The 24,377-nt window shown below is 42.0% G+C and overlaps 1 protein-coding gene across 4 annotated transcripts; it reads left to right on the plus strand.

Annotated features, from left to right (window-relative positions):
* The first annotated feature begins 635 nt into the window (after positions 1-635).
* On the plus strand, positions 636-20,609 carry sec24b (SEC24 homolog B, COPII coat complex component). Of its 4 annotated transcripts, none has more exons than XM_061686051.1 (25): positions 636-725; positions 1,028-1,415; positions 3,579-4,178; positions 5,180-5,290; positions 5,423-5,551; positions 6,000-6,083; positions 7,946-8,109; positions 8,205-8,389; positions 8,480-8,582; positions 9,615-9,741; positions 9,817-9,926; positions 10,398-10,510; positions 10,601-10,719; positions 11,543-11,598; positions 11,686-11,892; positions 12,582-12,705; positions 12,791-12,949; positions 13,017-13,190; positions 13,991-14,101; positions 14,194-14,369; positions 15,989-16,126; positions 16,202-16,306; positions 17,581-17,673; positions 18,055-18,158; positions 19,995-20,609. In XM_061686051.1, the coding sequence occupies exons 2-25, from the start codon at positions 1,343-1,345 to the stop codon at positions 20,104-20,106; spliced, it is 3,477 nt and encodes a 1,158-aa protein (XP_061542035.1). In that variant the 5' UTR covers positions 636-725; positions 1,028-1,342; the 3' UTR covers positions 20,107-20,609. The 4 variants fall into 4 exon arrangements, with proteins under 4 accessions (XP_061542035.1, XP_061542038.1, XP_061542037.1 ...); XM_061686054.1 differs by having other exon boundaries at positions 11,543-11,574; XM_061686053.1 differs by having other exon boundaries at positions 6,000-6,071.
* Positions 20,610-24,377: the final 3,768 nt, after the last annotated feature.

The raw sequence follows: 24,377 nt of genomic DNA on the forward strand, positions 1-24,377 counted from the left end.
TGATGCTGCCACCAACATGTTCCACTGTAGGTATACTGTTCTTTTGGAGATTAGAAGTGCTGCTTTTGGGCCAAACATATTTTTGGGACTTATGGCCAAAAGGTTTTCAACTTTGGTTTCAATGGACCATAACACAATCTCCCAAACACATGTGGGAAAATGTGTTATGGTCCAGTAGTAGTAATAGTAGTAGTTGTAGTAGTAGGGTACCCTAAACTTTTTCAAATCACTGCTGAGATTGACCAGCAGATGTTCACGTTTTTCCTGAAATGTAATGAGCATTATTATTAATTACCGTACATGAAACTTCTTGATGAAACATTAACATACAATACAATAAGTAAGTATGAATAAAATTCATACATATTAGTAGCTATGTATAAAAAGGAGTAGATCTTGCGGGACATTATATCCTTATATCATTTTTACTATTCTTCTAATTTGTACATGACTATTTTGGCATGGAATTCAGAGAAATTAAAAAGGTGAGGGGAAAAAAAGGATTGTAATGCCTGTTAGTCAGCGGTAGATGGCAGTATAGCAAGCCATAAACCGGACTACCGTGGTTCAAATGATGTGACTTCACTTCTGTTCAGACCCATTGGTCAAAAAGCAGACAACTTTGATCATATAATCTGAAGCTACAGCACACATTTGTATTGATTCCTACTCCCTAAAGGTCTCCCATATTGTATTAGAACATGAAGTCTATTTCCACGGCGTCGGTAAGATTATAATATAGCACTTGTAATTTTTAATCACGTTCTCCTCGTTTAAAAAAGAAAGACAGAAAGAAAAGCACACATACTCATGTTGACCAGTACTGCATATGTGAGTGTTTTGACAAATGTTAAGTTAATAAAACTGTTAAATTGTCATTTTTTTTCGCTTGCTTTTTGACAGGGGCCGTGACATGAGTAAACAGTGTTCCAGTACTATAAATGTTGACTCATTTGTCAAAACCACACACAAACACACAAAAGTTGTTACTCAATAATAATAATAAGTCGGATTTGCAAATTCATAGGGCGTTCGAGTGGCTTCTTCCCCAAGAGGAACTTTAAATTCCGATTCCCATGGAACGCACCGAAAGGACCGGCGGCTGAAGGTGAAGGCTCTTCAACATCCTGCCCCCGGAATCCTCACTCAACTCGGCCGCTGACCCAGCTCCGACCAGGGGCTGCCCGGGTCTCCTCTTACCATCTGCGGCCTCTCCTCCAGCGGGACATATACAAACAGCTCGGCGCCAGATGAGACTCTTGTGATTTATTATTATTATTTTTTTTAAATATATTATTACTACCCAGCAGCGTATCTGTGAGGACGGGAGGCCGCCGGAGTGATGTCGGCGCCGGTGAACGGCTACGGTCAAACCCCTGCGCCGAACGGTGGAGCTTCTGCCCCCCGACAGACTGGTAAATCGGGCCGGATGATGCGATTAGCAAGCTTTCTGCGGTTTAGCATGCTAATGCTAATGGGATAGTTGAGTGCCTGTCACTTCCGACCTGATTGTAATCACAAACTTGCTGTGGAAATAAGAACCACAACGACAGTGGGTAACATTTGTAATAAGTTGTCGTTTTCGATAATACAAGACTCCTACATGCACCACCGTGACGCTAAGAACTCAAAAGGAGGATGCTAACATTCGCCTAGCGTAGATGAGACCTCTCGCGAGCCAGCTGTTAACTATGCAACACATTGCGCAGCTTTATTTCACAATTTCTAATTAATTTGCCTCAATTGGATACTGTTATAACCAGTAGTGTACAGTAAAGTGTTTCACATACAACGCTGTCATCTCAGTATTAGCGGTACACCAAGATGTTGAGCCAAGATCATCTTATAGCTCTTGTTTGCAACTAAGACCAAACAGAGATATTTAGCCTATGCTTTGACTTTTTATTTGGCTCGATTAGCTTTGGTTAACAAGTCAGTTATGTTTCTATATTGGCCCAATATGGGTGCAATGTAAAGGCAGGGTTACATATGGAGCAGGTGCAGGACTACCATCCTCATGCATCATCTGTACAAATGATGGCTTTTTTGTTGAATGTGATATCTTTCACCTAAGACAAAGCATTTAACAACAAAGACTAGAGGGCTGAAATGTTAACTGGATAGTTTTAACGTGTATAACTTCAAAATGGCACCATGATGCAATTTCTTTTTAGACGTACGAGCTGTTAATTGACCATATACGCAGGACTCAAAATTGGAATATTTTGGTTCTTTGACTCCCGTTGTAAACATTTCTTGCCCATCCCTCCAGCAAATGACTTCACGTACAGCTACGATTTCACACATTTTATGTTACAAAAAAAATATGTTGGCGAGTTGGGATTGTTATATGAGGTGGATGTTTGTGTGCTTGGCGGGTTCAACGGGACCATTCTGACAAAATGTGTTTTTTACGTTACTAATAAGTTTTACATCCCCAAAATACTTACTAAGTATTTGTGTGCAGATATGAGTATTATTTTGTGTCTGTGTACCTGTGAAATTCAACATTGCTGGCCTAAGCTCTTCTGCAAATTAAAATGTTATTTGAAAGCTGGCACTTCAATTGGTCGAAAGATGATCTTTCATGAACCTGATGCAGTGTGCATGCATGCCTGGGTCAAAGTAGGGTCTGGCCCAAATTTTAATTTTTTTTATTGCTGTTTGAATTTTAGCTCTTATTGGTCAGTTTAAATGTATCTCTTCCTTTCATTTGAGGGCCTTCAAGTCCACTAAAGGCTCATCAGTTTGTTGAGCTCACTTTCACACCAGCAGCCATGCCTGAGACTGCATTCAGCCCTTTTTTTTGGACAAGGACATTTTTGAAGCAAAAACAGAACATGACCAACCTGCAAGGCCGCACTGGTTAAAATATATCTGTCATATGTTATGACTTATTTAAGGCGCTAATTACCTCATAAAGCCGCTATACATGTCTGAGCTCTTCAGATAGTTCCTTTGACCTTGATTCTCATTTTTTCTGACATTCACTGTGAGCTGTAAGGTCTTATATAGACAGGTGTGTGGCTTTCCTAATCAAGTGCCATCAGTATAATCAAACACAGCTGGACCCCAATGAAGGTGTAGAACCATCTCAAGGATGATCAGAAGAAATTGACAGCACGTGAGTTAAATGAGTGTCACAGCAAAAAGGTCTGAATACTTATGGCTGTGTGATTTTTTTTTTTTTTTTTTTTTTTTTATAAAACTGCAAAAATTTCAGTAATTCCATTTTTGTTTCTGTCAATATGTACATTTAATGAGGGAAAAATTAACTTAAATGTTTTTAGCAAATGGCTGCAATATAACAAAGAATAAAAAATTTAAGGGGGTCTGAATACTTTCCGTACCCACTGTATATACCTTTTGTGACATTTTAGTTTGGTGGTGTGCCGAGAGATTAAAAAATGTGTCGTGGCTCAATAAAGGTTGGGAAACATGACCCTCCTCTCAATAGAACTGCTGCTGTGATTATTTTTGTAATGCTTCTAATGTGTCTGCTACAAATAATGATAAATTAAGCAGGTATTTGCACCACCAGATTTGACGCTGAAAGGATTCTCCTTTTTACTTCTCAGGTCCAGTTCAGACATATACCACCACATATCCCGCCGTGGGTTACTATGGGGCCCCACCTCAGCAACGGAACAACCCCACCATCCCGTCACACTGCATGGGCATGTCCAGCAAAGCCCCCGTCACAAACAGTGGCCACCATGTGAATAACTACTACCAGAATCACTATCATGTAGCACCCACAAGCTCAGCGCCCCCTCCCCAGCGACACGCCGCTGCCGTTCCTTCCTCAGCACCTCCGCCAAGCGCCCACTACGCCCAATTCCAGCAGCAACATCCACCCTATGCCACTCCAAGAGCTTATTATGGACAGATGGCATACCACGCATCCCCAGCTCAGTCCCAGCAGCAACAGCCCACCTTGTTGCCGGCACCACCTAGTGGTCCCGGGGCCCCCCTCTACCCCATCATTTCCTACCCATCTGCACCAGGGACGAGCCAGTACGGCACGCTCGTCTCCAACCAGACGGCCACCACGCCTAGAACGATCCAGTACAGCAACCTCCAGCCAGGCTCTACAACAACAGCAGCAATGCACCCTGGGTACAATGTGGCCCCTTCTACTCAGATGGCATCAGCCGTCAATGGTCAAGGAAGCACAAGTATGAGCTTGTTGGATCTTTTGGTTCTTATTTCTAATGTGACATGTTTTGGAATAGTAACAGTTAAGCCTACCTTAGTAGAAGAAAGGTAAACGTAGAAGCGACTTGTAAGTCTTACTTTGTCCCACTTTAAAAAGCACTTTTTTCCCAGGGGTTCTCAAACTTTTTTGATCCAGAGGAAAAAAATTTATCCATATACACCTATGGATATGACTACATTTTAGTATGTAAAAACAGTGGTCTCAGGATGGAGCCTTGCGACACACCCATTGTACTGCATTTGGCTTATTCGGCCATCCATTTTTTATAGCGCTTTTCACAGATTAACTGGAGTTTATCCCATCTGAATTTTGGATAGAGGAGGTGTATACCCTGGACTGGTCGCCATCAAATTGCAGGGCACATACAGTGGGAGGAAAACGTATGTGAACTCGTTTTGGAATTTCTTACATTTCTGCATAAATTGGTCAATAAATGGAGTCTGACCATTGAAATCACAAGAATACACTGCTTTAAAAAATACCACACAAATAGGCCTGTCATAATTTTAAAAAAAATACAATATACCAAAAACTATCACGATAAAGGGTTATATCGTTGTGTTTTTATGCCTCGGAAATCATGAAAAATATAAGGTCCACCCTCGAGACTGTGTTTGGTCCGCTGAAGACAAGCCCTTCACCTGTCAATCAAATATATCTTGCATGTTCTCCCCGTGTCTGCGTAGGGTTTCCGGTTTCCTGCGACATTTCAAAAACATGCATGGAAAGTTAACTGAAGACTCTAAATTGTCCATAGGTATGAATGTAAATGCGAATGGTTGTTTGTTTATATGTGGCCTGCGATTGGCTGGCGACCAGCTCAGGGTGTACCCCGCCTCTCGCCCAGAGTTAGCTGAGATTGGCGCCAGGACACCCATGATCCTCGTAAGGATAAGTGATTCAGGAAAAGGATGGATATATTTTCTCTTGTCTGCTTTCCCATCACGGTTGCAAACACAGCCCACCAACACTACGACCATCAGGCCTCCTACGGCGGCACTGCGAACGGAGAACGACCACCCTCGGGAACTCCCACAACGTCAGTACATTCTTCACCAAGCCACCATCAAGGTAAATGATACATTGTTTAAACCAACGCGTACATTTAAACCAAACTGTAATGTCCTGAAGTTAAATGTTTACAACAAAAAAGAAATTGCTGAAAACCTCTGCTCGTTTTCTTCCCCCGCCTCCCGTTTCCAGCAGGCACGCAGTTTGGCTATGTTGCTAATAGCGGTACGATCTCGGCCTCTGGTCCGACCGCAGCCCCCTCATCATCTAGCTCGGAGGATGATGAGGATGACGATGAGGAGGAAGAGGATGAGGAAGCAGGTCTGCTTTCGATTTAGCATTTTAATATTTGTACGTGTACCTCATGTAGCTTCATTCCACTGACCTCCATTGTTCATGTTCCTATAAAGCGATTGAGCCATCTTGGTGTTTTAAGTGTACCAGAGCAGATATTCCAGTTGTGTCTTGGTCTGATTAACTCGGTGCTAATTGAACCTGTTGAGCTTCTCTTGCATGCCACTTGGGTGCGGTGTGGGACAGAACCATCTGTTCTTTTCAAGCATTCGTTCTTCCTTTTATGTTGTAGATTCCAAAGCACACATCTGCAACCAGGAGTTATAGTAGTACAATAGTAATACTAACAGCCTGATATGTTATTGACAGGATAAGAAGTAACAACATTCGAACCCCCCCCCCTCCCATTTGCTTGTTTAATTTCTGTACCTGTACCCACTTGATTCTGTGACATGTCACCGTGATGCTTTTTCAGGCGGCGACACGTCATCTTCCACCACAGGCAGTGCGTCACCGGCGCCCAACAGTTATGATTCCCTGGAAGAAGGTAATTATCCAGGTATGTACGGGGTCACTAACATGCTCTTTATTCCCTTGTGAGTCATGCGGCAGTGTCCAAAAGTTTATGACCACCACTAGCTTGGTTGCTTTATTGACATTTGTTCGCGTTGTCATCTCCACAGTCAAAGAGTGGGACAAATGCAGGTGTTCATGTTATATTGCATTACTTTCATTAGTGTTCCATTCCATTTGGTTTTGAGAGAGTACACATTACATTGCTCAACTACATTATACTTGGAACACATACTAGCACGAATCGACAAACTATGGCGCGCTGAGTCTTTTAATCCGGCTCAATGAGAATTTTACATTATCGATAGTCCTGTAATATTTTTTGCGTAATGTAGCAAATTTTAATTGGTTATTTAATTTATTGTAAACTAATACATATTAGTAAACTCAGCAATTTTACATATACATTTATAAAGCATGTATATTTATATGTATATTTAATAAATGGTTAATTGTAAATGAATCAATTATGAATAATACAATTAAAATGCGAATTCATTCTATTGAACTTTTTAGTTTGTATTTAACATTTTGTATTAAATCATTAATATTACACTGTAAAACGATTATAAAAAATACAATTGAAAATTTGAATGAATTATAATCCATCCATTTTCTGAGCCGCTTCTCTTCACTAGGGTCGCGGGCGTGCTGGAGCCTATCCCAGCTATCATCGGGCAGGAGGCGGGATACACCCTGAACTGGTTGCCAGCTAATCGCAGGGCACATATAAAAAAAAAAAAAACAACCATTTGCACTCACATTCACACCTACGGGAAATTTAGAGTAGTCAATTAACCTACCATGCATGTTTTTGGGATGTGGGAGGAAACCGGAGTCCCCGGAGAAAACCCACGCAGGCTTGGAGCGAACATGCAAACTCCACACAGAAATGCTGTTAATTGGTTCCATATGTGTATTGTAATGAGTATTGTAATACAGCAATTACATAATTGAATAGAATTTAATTGAATTGAAAAGAAGTCAGCAGTATCAATTGAATGCTACTCCTTCTGGTGTGCCCACCAACTGGATTGGCTCCTGCGTAGCAGGAAGGAAAGGCTATGCAGATGTAACGAGATGACAATCCCACACATGTATCACAGTTGTACAAAATAAAAACAAATAAGTTTGTTATGGTTAGGTTCAGGGCTAGGGTTGTGTCTTAAGACAGTTCATGATGGGTTAAAGTTAAGGGGAAACATTAGCGCCGCCACACGTCAAATACTTCTTTTCCTGTCTGGAAGCAGTAGGTCGTGTTCTACAGGGATAAAACAGCCAATCATACTGCAGCGGCGCCTGTCCTGGAGCCAGTCCTACTGGAGCAGGGCGTGTCCTGCCTAGAAACTATGTGGGAATCCTAATAACACCTAGCGGACTGAAAGGCTAAGCTATGTGGTTGTTTTAAATACACAAAGTGTAATTTTCTGTTTTATGTTTAGTTAGCCAGTAAACTTCAACTGGGAGTGGCATTAAGCAGCTTGAAGCCTCTTTTTTTTTTTTTTTTTAAATGATTTGTTTACTATTTGCCAAACTGCCGCTTCTTGTGTTTTCAGTTGACTGCCACCAAACAGTGCTCGCATCGGGTCTGCGCTCGCAAGTCAAAGCAAAAAATCGGTCGAGCGACGGATCGTATCTCAAACCGTCACTGTATATTTATTCATGTGAATTGTAAAATGTAATTGTACTCTGTTATTATTTATGTTTAACACAACGTCCCAACTTCATTGAAATTGGGGTTGTATATGGTCATAATAGCATTGCTAAAACAACCGATCTAATGTACTGTACATATTCGGTGTGTATCAAGATAGTTAATCATTTTATGGCCAACAAACTCCCATGTAGATTCCATGCCACCTTCAGCCAATATGACCAATCAAGCATCACCCTACGGTAGCTATGGTTACCCTACCATGCAGCCAGCCTATGGAGGAGGACCAACCCCACTCACGGACACGCAGGCTTCTCGAGACCTGCTTGGACCGTCAGGCTACCAGCAGTACCCACAGGTTCACCTCCCGCCTTCAGTCAAATGAATTATTTAACCTGTACATCAATTATACAGCAGAATAATTGCCATACTCACTATCTGGTTTGTGTTCAGCCCTTCCCGAGCTTGTCCCAGCTGTCTGCGGCACTAGGAGGGCTTAGCGGGGTCCCGGAGCTAGAGGTGGAAGCCCTCAGGCCTGTCAACCTTCTGCAGGAGAGGAACCTGCTCCCCTCAAAACCCCTGCAGGCCCCTGAACCCAACCTGAGCTCAGAGCTAAAGAAGGTCAACTGCAGCCCTCAGTATGTAAAAGGTTTTGACCGCTTCCTAAAGTCTGTAGAGGAAAAAAATAATAGGATGCAAATCAACTTCCCTTTTCTCTCCTGTAACAGGACGTTCCGGTGTACCCTGACCAGCATCCCTCAAACGCAGGCTCTGCTCAACAAGGCCAGACTGCCACTCGGCCTCCTGCTTCACCCCTTCAGAGACTTAGAGGTGTGGTCTGAGCTCTAAAGTAGATAAGCTACTGCTAAAGAAACATGTACAGAACCTTCATTGTCGAAAACCCCGTAAGTTGTACAATTTGGAATTCAAACCATTGTCAGCAGCAAAACAGTATCTTACTAACAAGTCTCTGAATGTTTTTGCCGTAATACCGCAAATTTAACATTATAGCACAATGCTAGAGAGCGGCTATAAACCCCACCCCATATATCGTGGGCCAATGATGAGCCCGGCTTCCATTTCTATAACAACCAACTGCCACAGCCTGCGCGTTGAGCTACAGTTCAACTTGCGGGAGCAGAGCCTTGAGTCAGGGGAGAAAACAAATCAAGTGCCCATAAAGACAATAGAAATACTTTTACTCAGCAGTTCATACATCCACTGTCTGTATGTGGCAAATTGCCACATCACCAAATCCCCCCGGCTTTTGATAGCAAAATAATAATGTTTACCGATATAAAATGCTGTGAGTGACGCAAAGTCGCCGGTTGTGACGTCAGTCATGACACTCGCATTGTGCAGTCGCTGTTTACATGGATAACGGTGTCCTCGTCACACGTCTAAGATATCTGTTGTAGTATGTCACATTTATGACACACATACTTCTGCTAACTACCACAATACATACTCTGCGAAATCTATTAATATACATTAGCTGTTCATGTATAAAATGATTCAACTTGTATGACTTCCAGCCTGCAAGCGGCGCCATTTCCTCCTCATACATCGTAATGTGGGTGGGAACGAACTGGAGGTTGATCTTAAATGTAAAACAGTGCATCGCTGCCATGTACTGGCGGTTGTGCCTCATTAACATTGTTTCAAAGCCTGAAAATCACTTTAGAGCAGCATCAGTCTTTCACACACCCCTCCCCGTGAAAAAAACGTAGAAGACGTGAAAAGTCATCTTTGGCACTGAACATTTGAATTCTAATTGACGAGTTTACTCGTCTTTGGGACTGGATGATTTACCTAATGTTTCACCAAATATCCGTTGGTGTATTAATAAATGTCTCTCTGCAGCAACTGCCAGTTATCACATCCAACACCATAGTTCGCTGTCGCTACTGCCGCACCTACATCAACCCCTTTGTTACCTTCCTGGACCAGCGACGGTGGAAGTGTAACCTCTGCTATCGGGTCAACGATGGTACAACTTTGTTTTATTTTGCGCTGCTTCTTTTAGTCATATGTTGATCTTTTTACTCTCTCTTTTCCATTTCAGTACCAGATGAGTTCATGTACAACCCAGTAACGAGGTCATACGGCGAACCTCACAAGCGACCGGAGGTCCAAAACGCCACCGTAGAGTTCATCGCCTCCTCAGATTACATGGTGAGGACCGCTTTCTTGCTTTGACTTCTAGCTTTCTTTTAGTGCTTTAGTCCACCAGAATAGAATTGTCATATGTAACATGATTAAATTCCATAATTGTAAATACAATTAAGTATACATCAATATAATTATGAAATATTAGAAATATAATTTAAATATTCGAAAATGTCTTATTTCAGTTAATTAAATTTAAAAACTAAAATAAATAGCAATTCTACAAAATGTAAATGTATTTAAATGTACTTGTGAGTAAAAATATCATTAAGATAACTGTAAAATGTGTATAAAATAAAGAGCTCTTTCTCCAATAAAGACCAAACTTCTAATAATTGGCTCTCTGTGCCATGAGATGTAATTTTTGAAACTGCGCTTGTATTGGATGTCCTTAAAGATTGTGTGCAGGTGTACCTAATGTTCTTAGATTACTATGCAAACTTCACCACAATGGTAATCCTAAACTTGCATCGACAGTTACGACCCCCTCAGCCGGCGGTCTACCTATTCATGCTGGACGTTTCCCACAATGCCGTGGAAAGCGGGTACCTGAAATATTTCTGCGAGTCTCTCATGGAGAACCTGGATAAGTGAGTATCAAAGTTGTCAAGAAAAAGTTGTGGGGAGTTCTGCCTAAAAAACGACAGCAGGGGTTAAAAAACAGGTGTGTTGTACCTCAGGTTGCCTGGAGACTCGCGCACCAAGGTGGGATTCCTCACGTTCGACAGCAAAGTCCACTTCTACAACCTTCAGGAGGGACTTTCCCAGCCACAGATGTTGGTGGTGACTGATATTGATGGTACTGGGAGTTTGAGTTCTCATAATCAGCATTTCTCTTTATTTATGACATAAGAACTATTTTAAGGAAACTTATTACTGTCAGAGTTTGTTTTTGCTTTCATCAAAACACCACAATGATCAAGAAATATACGTCACTTTTCACCTCCTATTTAAAGCCTCTGAAATTCGCCTGTTTTGAGGAGGCAGCAGGATGGCTACTAATTGAGCCCCGAGTCTCAAAAAAGCAAGTTGAAGCTTATGCAAGTCCCCATAAAAACAGACATTTTCAGTTATTTAGCACCAGCATTACCCTTGTCAGTTAGTGTGCAGATCTGTGTACGTGGCGGCGCATGAAACAAGTACATTGCGAAATACTCCCCAATCCCATGTCGACAAATTGACTGAGTTTGTGCTGCTAATCAGAAGTTAACGCTAAACTGTGCATCCAAGAAAATGTATTGCAGCTCTGCTTACCATTTGGCTTGGATGTAGCGTTTCAGGCAGCGTATTCCGACCGTGGCTTGAAAAAGATGGATCTTTCACCATGCTACCTCCAAGTCATGGGTGGAGAAAGTTGGTGTAGGGGGCGGTATTATTTAAATTAGCCCAATTGTGACATCACAGTTCACCAAGTTTCAGAATGGCTCACCTGAAGGCACAGTTTCGGAAATAGGCAGCTTGCAAATTATTTGTCGAATTTCACACTTCATGTGTGGGCAAGCATTTCAGAGACAAAAGTATTTGTATTCAAACAATTAATCACTCAATTTCCCTTTTAAGAAATTACTTACTTACTTACAATGTGTATTTGTATTTAAACCTTTTTTTTTTTTTAACTGCAGATGTCTTCATACCATCTCATGATAGTCTAATGGTGAGCTGGAAGGAGAGTAAAGAGGTAGACTGTCCCCGTTGTTAAAATCTTTCATAGCATTTGAGGGCGAATTATATTGTTGTGTCTCTCCTGTCCTCCCCCTTCATCCAGCTGATCAAGGACCTGCTGACCTCCCTCCCCGCCATGTTCACCCAGAGCAGGGAGACTCACAGTGCACTGGGCCCCGCCCTGCAGGCCGCCTTTAAGCTCATGTCGCCCACTGGCGGACGCGTCAGCGTGTTCCAGACGCAGCTGCCCACGCTGGGCGCGGGTTTGCTGCAGTCCAGGGAGGACCCCAGCCAGCGCGCCAGTGCCAAGGTAAAGCAAGAAAGTGAGAGAAGTTTCCTGGTCAAAGAATAAGGTTCTTTTTAAAACCAAAATTTTATATATTGTATGCAGTCATTAGGGCTGCGGGTGAGCTGGCGGGGAACACCCTGAACTGGTCGCCAGTCATCACAGGGCACATAGATACAAACAACTATTCACCCTCACATTCCAATTTACGGGCAATTTAAAGAGGGAGCCAGTATACACGAAGAATAGTATATTGGTCATGCCTGCAGAGTAGGGTGCGAGCAAGTGTTTTTTTATTTACATTTTTGTTATGTTTTAATTTGTTGTACACAGTTTATACTACTGTATTTTCACATGTATAAAAATAATCAAGAAATGATAGACAGTTTACCATTCCAAAAAGTTGTTTTGATAACGGTTACCCTAGAACACTAAAAAAATGCAGTTTTTGCTGATGAGTGCAATAAAAGAGATAATTTTGAGGGGGGGGGGGGGGGTGGAGTTGTTCTCTTGAGACACAAAATATGTACCGAAAATGTACTGAACCATGGTCCAAGAATCGAGGTACGAACCATACTCTAGTCTATGCCGTGTTCATGACATTTTTCACGTTACTGTACAGACGTGCCACGGCTCATCTAAGAATGGATATGCTGCTGTTCTACTTTCTACTGGTTTGTAAAGAGTATTTTCCCCCTCTAACATGTTTGCAGGCAGTGCAACATCTTGGCCCTGCCACAGACTTCTACAAGAAATTTGCACTGGATTGCTCAGGACAACAGATCGGTGTTGATCTTTTTCTGCTCAGCTCCCAGTACGCTGACCTCGCCTCACTGGGTAAGGGTCTCAACTTTTCCGCAGTGGCTTCCTACGTGACGAGGAACCATGTTCACTGTTGTTGTCTCTCCCTTTTACTGTCCAGCATGTGTATCCAAGTACTCTGCAGGCAGCATCTTCTACTACCCCTCCTTTCATCACATCCACAACCCAGCCCAGTTGGAGAAGTTCCAGAAGGATCTTGAACGCTACCTCAGCAGAAAGATGGGCTTCGAGGCAGTCATGAGAATACGATGCACGAAAGGTAACCTTCTTAAAAATATTTGTCTGCTGTGCCGGTTAAGATTGCTGACCACCATTTTTGCCCTCAGGTTTATCCATCCACACATTCCACGGCAACTTCTTTGTGCGCTCCACCGACCTGCTGTCCCTCGCAAACGTCAACCCGGACTCTGCTTTCGCTGTCCAGATGTCGATCGACGACTCGCTGGTCGACTCTTCTCTGGCCTGCTTCCAAGCAGCTCTGCTCTACACTTCAAGTAAAGGTAAGATCATCTTTAACTCATTTGCTGCCAGCTGTTTTCAAAGGAGAGTTCCCCATATTGCAAGCTGTTTTAGCATTTTTGACTGATCTTTCAAGATGCACAGAATCTCTTTCTGTGACAATATGAGCACCAAACCTACAAAAATAAAGAGTACACTCTCCTCTTTTCCCGGGAAAAAAAACAACTCTCTCTCTCTCTCTAATCAGTAATCAGCAGTAGAGTGGGTTGTTTTCACCCAAAACACCGGATTCTGACCAAAAAGCTGGGAAAACAAGCTATTTGTACAAGGAAATGACACTTTGGTGCTAATATTTGCTTTTGTGACACCTCAAACTAGAAAACAACAAAAACAAGGCTGAGAAGAGGGTTTTGATGGCAAACATTAATTTACAGATATACAACTATGAAAACTTTCTCCTTCCTACCCCAACACATACTACGTTCATACCATAATATACGTTCTCTATTCCAAGTGAGATGGCTAAACTTGTCTACCTTTCCACATGTTGGCGGTATTTCTCTCCCCAATAATCCACATGACAAGCAGAGTTTCACCCCCTAATCTTTATCTTCTATTCAAAAGCTGTGCTGATCTGCACACTTAAATTCATTTTAGGCATTTACCAGCTTTTATTGTGGACATATAAACATATTTCTCGCCCAAAGTCACCTGGGTGGGGCTCCAGTTCACCCGCAACCCTAATGAGGATAAGCGCTAAGGAAAATGGGTAGATGATGTTGATGGTTGTCAAATGACTGCATTTTAGCTTCCAATGGTGCCTGTCTGTTTATTACTGCAGGGAAGCGGCGTATCCGGGTCCACACTCTTTGTCTGCCTGTGGTCAACCAGCTGAGCGACGTGTACGCCGGCGCTGATGTCCAGGCCATTACATGCCTGCTGGCTAACATGGGTGAGTTGCCGGTATTTGCCTTTCAGCTTCTGCACACCTTTTTTGAGCTTATGTTTTTGTGTTAATACTTCATTTTGTGTATTTTGTAAAAGCGATCGACCGCTCCGTATCGTCCAGCCTGTCGGATGCCCGGGACGCTCTGATGAACGCAGCAGTGGACTTTGTGAGCGCCTACAAGAGCAACGTCTCCAACCTGCAGCACTCCGGCCTCGTAGTGCCAGCCGCCATGCGCCTTTTACCACTTTACATACTCTCTCTGCTTAAACAGGTGTGGCTGCCTTTTATATAAATGGTATTACAGTGTCAGAGCTGTCAAATGTTACAGATCAGCCAAAATCTGTATTTTGTTAGGGAAGTCACTGATTGCTAACTCGTTCTGCCCATAAAACTGATTGTTCGGGATATTTTTAGAAATCCAGCGTCTGCCGTTAATGATGGCCCAGGACACCAAGAAGCTTCATACGATGGCCAGGACAAATTTTATAAATAAATTAAATGAAAGAAACACTATAGAGTGGAACCTCAATAGAACGGACTAATGGGGGCGGAGAGTCATCCGTTATAGCTGATTGTTACATTAAAGCACTTTTTTTTTTTTTTTTTGAGGCCTTCTGCACCCATATTACTGTACAGTACAAAATTGTTTTGTAGTTTTTTATTTTTTTTTCATGGCCTAAAACGGCCAGTACAATACAAAGTTATTGTAAATATAAAGAGAGCTTAAATGTTTGAAAGTTTCCCATTTTATCCAAACTTAGCATACCGGTGTGCTTGGTCATGGTGACATTGTTGACGTACAGTCCTTATTATAGGAGGGTCCCTTTCATGCGATGTGAGGAATTAGTGTGCTTCCTAGTTCCAAATCTGTTGCCAAAGCCGAACCGCTTGACAAAAAAAAGTTACTAGACCAAAAATAGCATGTTCCATATTCCAGAGAGTTGTGTTTTTTACTCCTCTGACTTAACGCATGTCGCTCTCTCTCTGCTCTATGTGCAGTAATAGATAGCTAAATAGATATAACCCTCATCACATGGCCGCCACGTCAATACGCCACATTCAATATGGCCACCACGTATATCTGTGAACTGGAAGTACATCAGTCCCATTCTTTGCCTGCATTGCACCAGAGCGCAAGTAAACAGCAGCAGCCAATTCTGGAACTAACAGACTTGGTCAACAGCATTTTAAGTCACAATTGGAAACTATTTTTGGACACATTGTTCAGTCCAGGTGGTCCATTTTATCCGATATTCGTTATATCGGGGTCCGTTTTAACGGGCTAATTAATCTTAAGGTACAGATATTTTTGACGATGGTACAACCCCAATTCCAATGAAGTTGGGACGTTGTGTTAAACATAAATAAAAACAGAATACAATGATTTGTAAGTCATGTTCAACCTATATTTAATTGAATACACTACAAAGACTATATTTAATATTCAAACTGATAAACGTTATTGTTTTTAGCAAATAATCATTAACTTAGAATTGTTTGGCTCATATACTTTGATTCAGGCTGTAACTGTGTCCGCCATTACAAGGTTGATGCAATAAATACATCAAAATAACAAATATTGAAGCCATAATTTAAGAGGAATTATGATTATAGACTGAGTATGTTGTGCAATTGAACAGTATACGGAATTATTTTTATCCTATTACATAATATACTGTGATAACTGTCCCGCTGTAATGTTCTTGACATAATTTTAAAAACATGGAAATTCAGACAAATTGTTCTGGAAGTGAATATGTGTAGGTTGTGCAGTGTTCCTTTCCTATATCGCGGCTCACCTACCACAGCCATACTGTATCACAGCTTTTTTTTTTTAATGTTGTCTCGCCGTTTTGATTCACGCCGCTCTATTTGCAATTTGCTTCTCAGAGAGCGTTTCGTACAGGAATGAGCACACGCCTGGACGAGCGCGTCTTCGCCATGTGCGAGTTCAAGACGCAGCCGCTGCAGCAGCTGATGCGGATGGTTCACCCCGACCTGTACCGCTTGGACAACGTGTCTGACCAAGTGAGTAAGCTAACCAAAAAATAATAATAATTATTTTTCATTAAGTTGATTGCAATTTCTGTGGTTGACCTGCAGGGGACGCTCCATCTCAACGACAGGCTGGTCCCACAGCCTCCACTACTACACTTGTCTGCAGAGAGGTTGAGTCGAGATGGAGCTTTTCTCATGGACTGCGGCAGCGTATGTCTCCATTTTAAAGTTAAACTTACAATTCAACTGTGAGTCGTTCAAAGACTTCTGTGTTTGTTCATTTAAGATGTTGTTCTGCTTTTAGTTACATCCCTCTGCTTTCTGCTGAAGCTGGATTAGCCTAGCTTTTATTTTGTCATCAGCAGTGTAACCTGATATTCTGTATATGGTGTATTACAAGTTACTGTCTTGAAAGTAATCAGTGATATTACAATACTATCTTTGTAGCGTGTTTATTATTTTTGAGTTACTTTCAAACAACTGCAGAATTCTAAAATGTTGGTTAACCAACATGCATGTGGTCTTTAAAAAGATGACAACACCAAAACGTTTGACATATAATTCTTAATAGGCCTGCTTTCTGTTACACTATTGTACTTGTTCATTAAATCAAACAAAAGCTATTACGAGTTGGTTTTCGGATGTATTTTGGACAAATATTAATTTTGTCTATTCAAAATTGTATTAAAAAAAAAAACTACAAATATTTATTTCCATGTGCGTATACTAGACAATCAGTGGTGCTGCTGTAATGGTTGACGTCAATTTCGTCCAATGATGCATCAACAGTGACTTAAAAGCCAACCATTGACAGGAGACTGGTACAAGGGACTTAAATGGAAACAAAATTCACACAGAGAGGAGTAATACATGCGGACTGACACTTTTTATAGGTCTCAAAAAGTGGGCAGAGGAAAAAATAGATTAACAATAATATTTTAGTAATACCTTGGACCCCTATCTCACTGCCCTGGAGACTAGTTGGTTGGCGACTCAAGTCGCCGCTGGTTGCGTAAACGTCTCTGTGACGTCTCATGGAGTCTCCTGGAGACTAGCTGGGTCTGCAAGGCGTCGCCCTGGAGACCTTTTGGAGACTCCTGTACGCTCACTATAGAAAACAAGCAAGCTTAACGTGGCTTAACTCATTCATTGCCAGCCCTCCCAGTTAACATGGATATTTGACGTCAATGGCAGTAAATGATTTTTAATGTCACACAACTGTAATCAATCCTCTACAATATGTATATGGACAACTCTACTTAATGTCCACATCAACCTCTGAAAATATTAGAATGATTGCCCTAATATTTTGGATTTTATGGACATTAACCATTTTCCTCTCTATAGCTCACTGTATAAAAAAAGCTTAATGTCACAAAACTGCGATCAGTCGGCACCAACATTTATGTGGACATCTACTAAAGTCCACCTAGTAGTACTCCTACCCCTGGTGATGTGTTCTTCTTTTTCTCTCATTTGTGCAGGTGTTTTACCTGTGGGTTGGTAAATGCTGCAATGAGATGTTCATCCGAGATGTTCTGGAGTACCCCAACTATGCTTCAATCCCCACCAACATGGTCAGTTAAGAGACCTTTTTACACATTACATTAAACGAGTAGCCGTGGGTTCGGTGTACATGAGTTTCACTGGAAGGTGCTCAGTGTTTGTGGGGGGGGGGGAAAGCATGTGCAGCAAATCAGATCTGCTGTTGCTGCTTTTTTCACCTCTAGAATATTCTGCCCGACTGGACTGACAGCAGCAGTCAGCGTGTTTACCTCCCTTTTTCACAAGGCGGGTTGACGCCTCCCAGAACCACCTACGTGCCAAACATTCCAAACTGCCTTTTTTTCTGTGTGCCGCATTGTGTGGCTGAATCCCATTTGTAGCCGTGAAAAGCGTGTTTTTGTTGTTGTTGATTTTTTTTTTATTGCTGTTTGTGGTGATGCTGTTTCTGGCAGAGTTGCATTCCTGAACTGAAGACGCTGCTGTCGGAGAGGGTGCGAGCATTCCTCGACTGGCTGCAGGACAACAGAGCCTTCAGCTGCATCTTGCACGTCATCAAGTAAGCACTAAAACACGGTGTCACACTAGCCCCTTTTATGCTGCCTGCAAATGCAGGCATTTTCCACCTTTTTTCCTTTTCTTTTTTGTCACTGTTCTACAGAAACACATTGTATGGGGGAGAAAATACCATCCATTCATTTTCTTTAGCACCTGTCCTCATTAGGGTCCCACCCTACTTTGGGTGAGCGACGGTTACACCCTGGACAGGGCACAGATGGCATTTACACCACATTGTAGTTATAGATTTTTACAGTATTTTCTTGGGAAAAATGAAAAATGTTGGTACACATTTTCTTTGGAAAACGATAAGAACCAATGCATTTAGCAAGAAACATGAAGTAATCACACTTTGTGTTTTAGTGAGCCACATAAAGTGAAGCAGCTAACCGGATCTGGCCGCTGGACCTTGATTGTGACAAGCTGTGATTTAGTCTGCATTGAACCTAACATGCATGTTTTGAGAACGTGGGAGGAAGCCAGAGTACCCAGAGAAAATCCACGCAGGCACACGGAGAACATGCAAACTCCACACAGGAAGGAGGGAGCCAAGATAGGAACCAAGCCAATTTACTTTCTATTTGTTTAAAACCATTAAAACCTCACGGCTACAGAACATTGCTTCTTCGGCCTGTCCAGACAGCAAACCAATCGGGCTTGGAGTACTTTTGCGTTAGCACTACGTAACATAACTTCCCTTGATACAGAATTCCCTTCTTAACGGAAAGGGGACCTGACACGTTGTCGTCAGCTTTTTGTCACCATCGCAGTGATTTCTTGAGAGGAAGTTCTTTTCCGTGACGTGGGCGTCTTCTTCCTCAGGGAGGCATTGTTTGGGCCGCCCCCCTCTCTTTCCTGAGCACCATTGTTGTCTTGCTCAGCACTGTTGTTGTCCAACACTTGGACAGATAAACATATGCCATGCAGATTTAAAGTCTACTTGTTAAACTTGGTCTCTTTGGCAAGTTCCATCATTTCCTCTGAATACAAAGGTACTGTAATAAGACTACATTAACAACAGCAACCAATAACAAATCACATTATATGAGATTTGACAGATCTGTGTTGGAACATTAAAATTCCATTTTGCTGTCAAATGTGCCATCTGGATCTGATCTGGATTGGAATGGATGTGATTACATTACATTTAGAGCAGTGGTCCCCCAATACCAGTCTGCGGGTCATTTGGTACCGGGCCACATGGATAGATAGGGGGGGAAAAAAATATGAGCGGGAGACAGTCATATTTTCAGACGGGTCACCACCACCCCGTCTATAACTTTCCGACCGTGACCCTCTTTCTCCCCCCGCCCCCCTCGTCGTCGCTTACCTTTCGATTGGGAAACTACGTCGCCACCACGAGATCTCTCCCTCCAAAGGTCGCTTCATTCAACGAGAAGAGTGGCCCTAACGGATTAGTATGCAGCAGGATGGCCGTTTGACCAACTACACCGGGCAACAAAAACAACCTGTTGTTGATGACCATCCCGAATAGATAGAGTCGTAATAATAGAGTAGAAAAGAATACATATTAATGTGGGAAAGCCAATTTTGGTGAGGAAAAAAAATGTAGAATTTCAGTAATGTGGGAATTTCTTAAATGTGTTTTCAAGGAGTTCTGAATGAGCTGAACATTTCGAATGTGGAAGGGGAACGATGTGGAGCTATTTTGTTGAATGTCTCATTTGGAATGAATGGGGAATTTTTGGGGTGGTTTTGAAAGAAGAAAAATAGTACGCCGGAAAGTGTGACATTTTGGAATATATTGAAGTTAGAACCTGACCCAGTTCTCTTAATGACCAGGTATTAAATGCTGACTTTCTTTCTCCTTCTTTAGGGACGACACATCGGCCAATGCGACCTTCTTCCAGCACCTGGTGGAGGATCGCCCCGAGTCGGGCTCCTCCTACTGTGAGTTCCTGCAGTACATCCAGCAGCAGGTATCCTAGTCACAGGCACATGATCGTAGTGGGAACACTAGTGTAGTACACTAGTGATTGGACCGCACAGGAAGGGGGAGTGGTGGGGGGGCGGGGGTCAAGACGATAAACCACAAAGGAACCTCTCCCGCTGCCCCGTAGCTTCTCCTTGAAATGGGACTAGAAGGGAAAATGGAGCCAAGAAGATGCCACTTTTGTCGTAGCGCTGTAGTGCTGTCCTTTTGTTTTTTTTAAGATTTTACTGACTACTGAAAACAATGACGATGGGAAGCATTTCACTGGTACCCTCGAAGATCTTCCTGTCGGGAGGAACTGATAGCAATTGGATGTTGGATACCCTCATTGACCCATCAAGGAGGAGGGGGGGAGACCTCCCCCTGTCAACAAACTGTTTTGTTTTTTGTTTTCATCCCAGTCGCTAAATGTACTATCCTCTTTGTAACTACTGAAAAAAATGTTTTACAGACGATAATTTATGAAGCAGCTTATTAAATAAAAAATGACAAACCCAACACTGACAGATTTTTAATCACGGTCATTTTTGTCTACAAAAAGCTGTCATTACATCACAAACGGTCACCCCGTTCCCCTAGTTTCCACTCTGCTTGCATCATCCACCACACCTACCATTACCTCATCGCTTCTGCAGCCATTTTAATAGAATGTTTGACTTTGCAGAAAAAAAAAAAGCTCTTTGTGTGGAAAATCTCTTTTAAACGCTTGTAAACAAACACTGTTTGCAGCTTTCAGTTTTTCTCTGTCAAAATAGTACAGCAGTAAACTGAAACCAGACGCTAACGAAAATGACGAGGCCCTCTTGTATTCACAAATTTTATCCAAGAGGAGACTGAGGGCAGCAAGACCTCTGCAGCAAAGTGGAGACTGTGGCAAATGTGACTGATGTTATTATTTTTGCTTAAATTAAAATTTTTATATTTATAGTAATATAATCGCTCAAGGAGAATTTCTAAATTTTAGATTTTCTGGGCGTGGGGAAATATACATTTTAATTGACCTTTTCGCACAATTAACAATATGGCTTGCAATCGAACAAAATATCAAGACGCATGGGGTTGGCAAATCTCACGAGAGATTTGCTGTGAGCATCGGAAGGATTACAATAACTCTTACTTGTGTTTTTCTTTGTCTTATGTTTATTTGTGATACCACAACAGAAGGGTAACAGTGATGGCAAAAAAAAAAAGGAAAAAACAGAAAAGGGTGTGGCTGCTCAGTAAAATATAAGCAATACGAATGTATTTCAAATTAAAGTAATTTTACCAAGCAGGTGCTAAATTAAAGTAAATATGTAGTTGTTAGTAGAATGCAAACTACTAGCATGAAAATGACCATGAAAGCACATTTTGAATTGTTGACGCTTATTGTCACAATAATTTCCAGTAGCTCAGAAACAAAATGCCGTCACTGGAATGCTATGAAGCTAATGGCGTGTAAACACACAAACACGCTCCATTTGCTATCAAGTGTGCCTCCTCCATGGCCTGACTGCTGCTGTTCTCAAGGGGAAAACAATTTGTTTTGTCTTCAAATATGCATCATCTCATGCGTCTAACAGCTGCCAACCATTTTGAAATAGTAAAACATGACGGAAAATGGGAGATGATGTGCAAATCCATTTGGAAATGTGTCGGAAAATTCCTGCAAATCTCAAACCTGGCCTCCACTTCGCATGCTTTTCACCCCAAAATTGGATTTATTAAAGTTCTCTTATTGTTTCCAGCCTGCGGTGCTGTCAGATATATTTAACCTCCAGCACTGACTGGTCCAACCCTCCACATGCTCTGGTGCCCGTCGTCTCATTCCTACAAAACCCTTTTTTGACATGTTCAGGAAATTAGTGTTCATACATGGTACCTTTTTTTTTAATTATTATTATTAGTTTTTCCCCCTTTTACAATAATAGGAACTGACTCACTTTATAATTAAATTCACATAGAAAGTAAAAACATGCTAACATATTTTCCTGGCGTCTGAGTACGTTTTGGAAAAGCTATGAAAGCTATGTTTAAAATAAAGAAATTAAAAGAACAATCAGGTTTTTGTATTAGCTTCCCAAACGTGTGAAGTAAATTGACATGAAACCACACTGTAAAAATTTTAACTGATAACTGTTCAGTCTGGAAAAAGCATGGACCTTTTTTTTATTTTAAAAGACAGACCCAAAATAATTGGAGACTAAGCACCATGCTAATACACCTAATGGTAATGTTAGCATTGACGCTAGCGCTTACAAAACACAGTGTCCTGGCCGGTGTAACAATATTACAGTGGTAACTTTTGCTAAAGGCATTCCTCAATAATTTTTAATCGTTTAAGCACTGTGCTAATACACCTAACGAAACCGAACAATGTTTGCATTGACACGAGTGCTGGCGTAACAAAAGAGGTGTTTAGAACTGTTTACGTACAGTTATTTGCATCTCATTCAACATGGCTCATATCGAAATGGTAACGCTAGCATCGATGCTAGTAGAGGTCTCCAGGCTAGCCCAATAATATTAGTGGTGCCTTTTAAATCTTAACATTTGTAAGTACAATTTCCAATAAATTTTAACATTAATTGTTATTTTTGCAATCGTGTGCAAATAGCTTTGACAATATCATTCAGGGCAGACGACAAAGCAAAATGTGATTGAAGCGGAGCGGTGTTAAGTTTGGCACTCGACAATTGTTTCTTTAGGATTTAGCTTGCGCAACAGCGCCTGTTGTTTCAAGAAAGTCTAAATCAGGAACAGCGGGAACCGATGTGCTAATCCTGCATAGTGCTCATCCGGTTTACCCTGAAGACAGTCAGCCACTGCTGTGTTTGTGTGAAATACACGAGACACAAGAAGCCATTTGTGTTGTAATCCAGCGGTTGGGTTGGGGGATGTTTTCATCAGAGACTTGTGCAAATATTCCATTTAAAGATAGCAGCTCACCGTATCGCCCTGTTTTCCTTACGAATCTGAGGAGTATCTGTGCTTCTATTGAAATGTGAGTACTTTTGCCACTTCTGTCTGTTGGTGACTCTCAAAAGCATTTTGGGGGTCTTCAGTGCAAACAAGCAGCTTTCTAAATAGAGAAGAAACATCTTTTTTTAGGGGAAGATAAGCGGCTGTGGGGCTTGTTTATATCCCTGAGGCCCTCCGTTTAGCTTTTCTAAATGTGCTACACTGTTTTGTCTTGATCTCACCACAACATCATTGTCTCCTGGCCCGGTATCATAATTACACCCGTGTTTTTCGTCACTACTACTTATCGCTGCTGTTTGTTCAGCTTCCCTGCGGCCTGACAGCGCCCCCGCCCCCTTTTGACTTGTCACGATGAAGCTCGGCCGGGGTTTGTTTGGCTGCGCCTTCCTCCTCGCACCAACCGCATGCGGGAACCACTTCACAGGGAGCAAATGCGAGCGTGGCGCCGCTGGCGGAGACCTCAGAACCCCCAGCAGAGGTTTTCAGCTGGTCCCGCTCTTTCCCTCACATCTGCTTGGGCTTTCACGCCGACTAAATCACCAGTGGAGCCCTCAATTCAGAAGCGTGTCAAACTAAAAACAGGCTGTTGTGTGTTACTGTCAAACACACTGCTTGACTTCCAAGTTCTTCTCATTTCAAGAAAAATATTCCTATAGGAAATAATGTCAAGTGTTTTCATTTGTCCCAAGCCATCATAAACCCTTTATAAACTGCACGGGCAATTTTTTTCATGAACATTTTAACATTCTTCACTGCAAGGGTAAAAGTGACATTAATCATCGGCAAGTAAAAAATGTGGAGACATTTTTAAATGAGCTACAGCACCACCACTGGAAGTCCGCTGAGACAATAATGTGGTCACACAATTTCCAGCCACTCAAAACAAGCTTTGAGACTCGGCCTGCGCAAGTTAACAAGCGAGGGGGGGCCTCACTTGATTTTCTGACGTGGAACATTTTTGAGTCCGGCCAAGTTCGGGAGGTTCTGGTCTTTGTACAGCAACTTTGTGAAGGCTTCATCTGTTTTGTTTTGGAACCTGGAACTATATGCTCAGGAAGTTTTCGTTTCCTTCTCAGGCTGGTCCATACATCTTTACAGCTTCCTCAGAGGGCAAGTGAACATCCTGTGGTCCGAACATGAGACATATTCTCTGATAAATTACCAAATAGGAAGTCAAAAATCTTCGCTACTCTACTACTGCTAAAATACTCTGGCCACTGCCTTGCTCAACGGAGACATCTTGTGCAGCTTTTTCACAATTTAAAGCCGTTCCTACGTCGTAGTAACGTGTCCGCTTTCATCAAA

This window comes from Phycodurus eques, chromosome 9 (assembly GCF_024500275.1).
Source record: "Phycodurus eques isolate BA_2022a chromosome 9, UOR_Pequ_1.1, whole genome shotgun sequence".
Taxonomy (NCBI): domain Eukaryota; kingdom Metazoa; phylum Chordata; class Actinopteri; order Syngnathiformes; family Syngnathidae; genus Phycodurus; species Phycodurus eques.

Excerpts from the sequence above, each read along its gene's own strand:
- sec24b (XM_061686051.1), top strand. The coding sequence starts at position 1,343 with ATGTCGGCGCCGGTGAACGGCTACGGTCAAACCCCTGCGCCGAACGGT. Across the intron at positions 13,191-13,990 it reads GCTCTACACTTCAAGTAAAG|GGAAGCGGCGTATCCGGGTC; the intron begins GTAAGATCATCT and ends TTATTACTGCAG. Across the intron at positions 16,307-17,580 it reads TTCTCATGGACTGCGGCAGC|GTGTTTTACCTGTGGGTTGG; the intron begins GTATGTCTCCAT and ends TCATTTGTGCAG.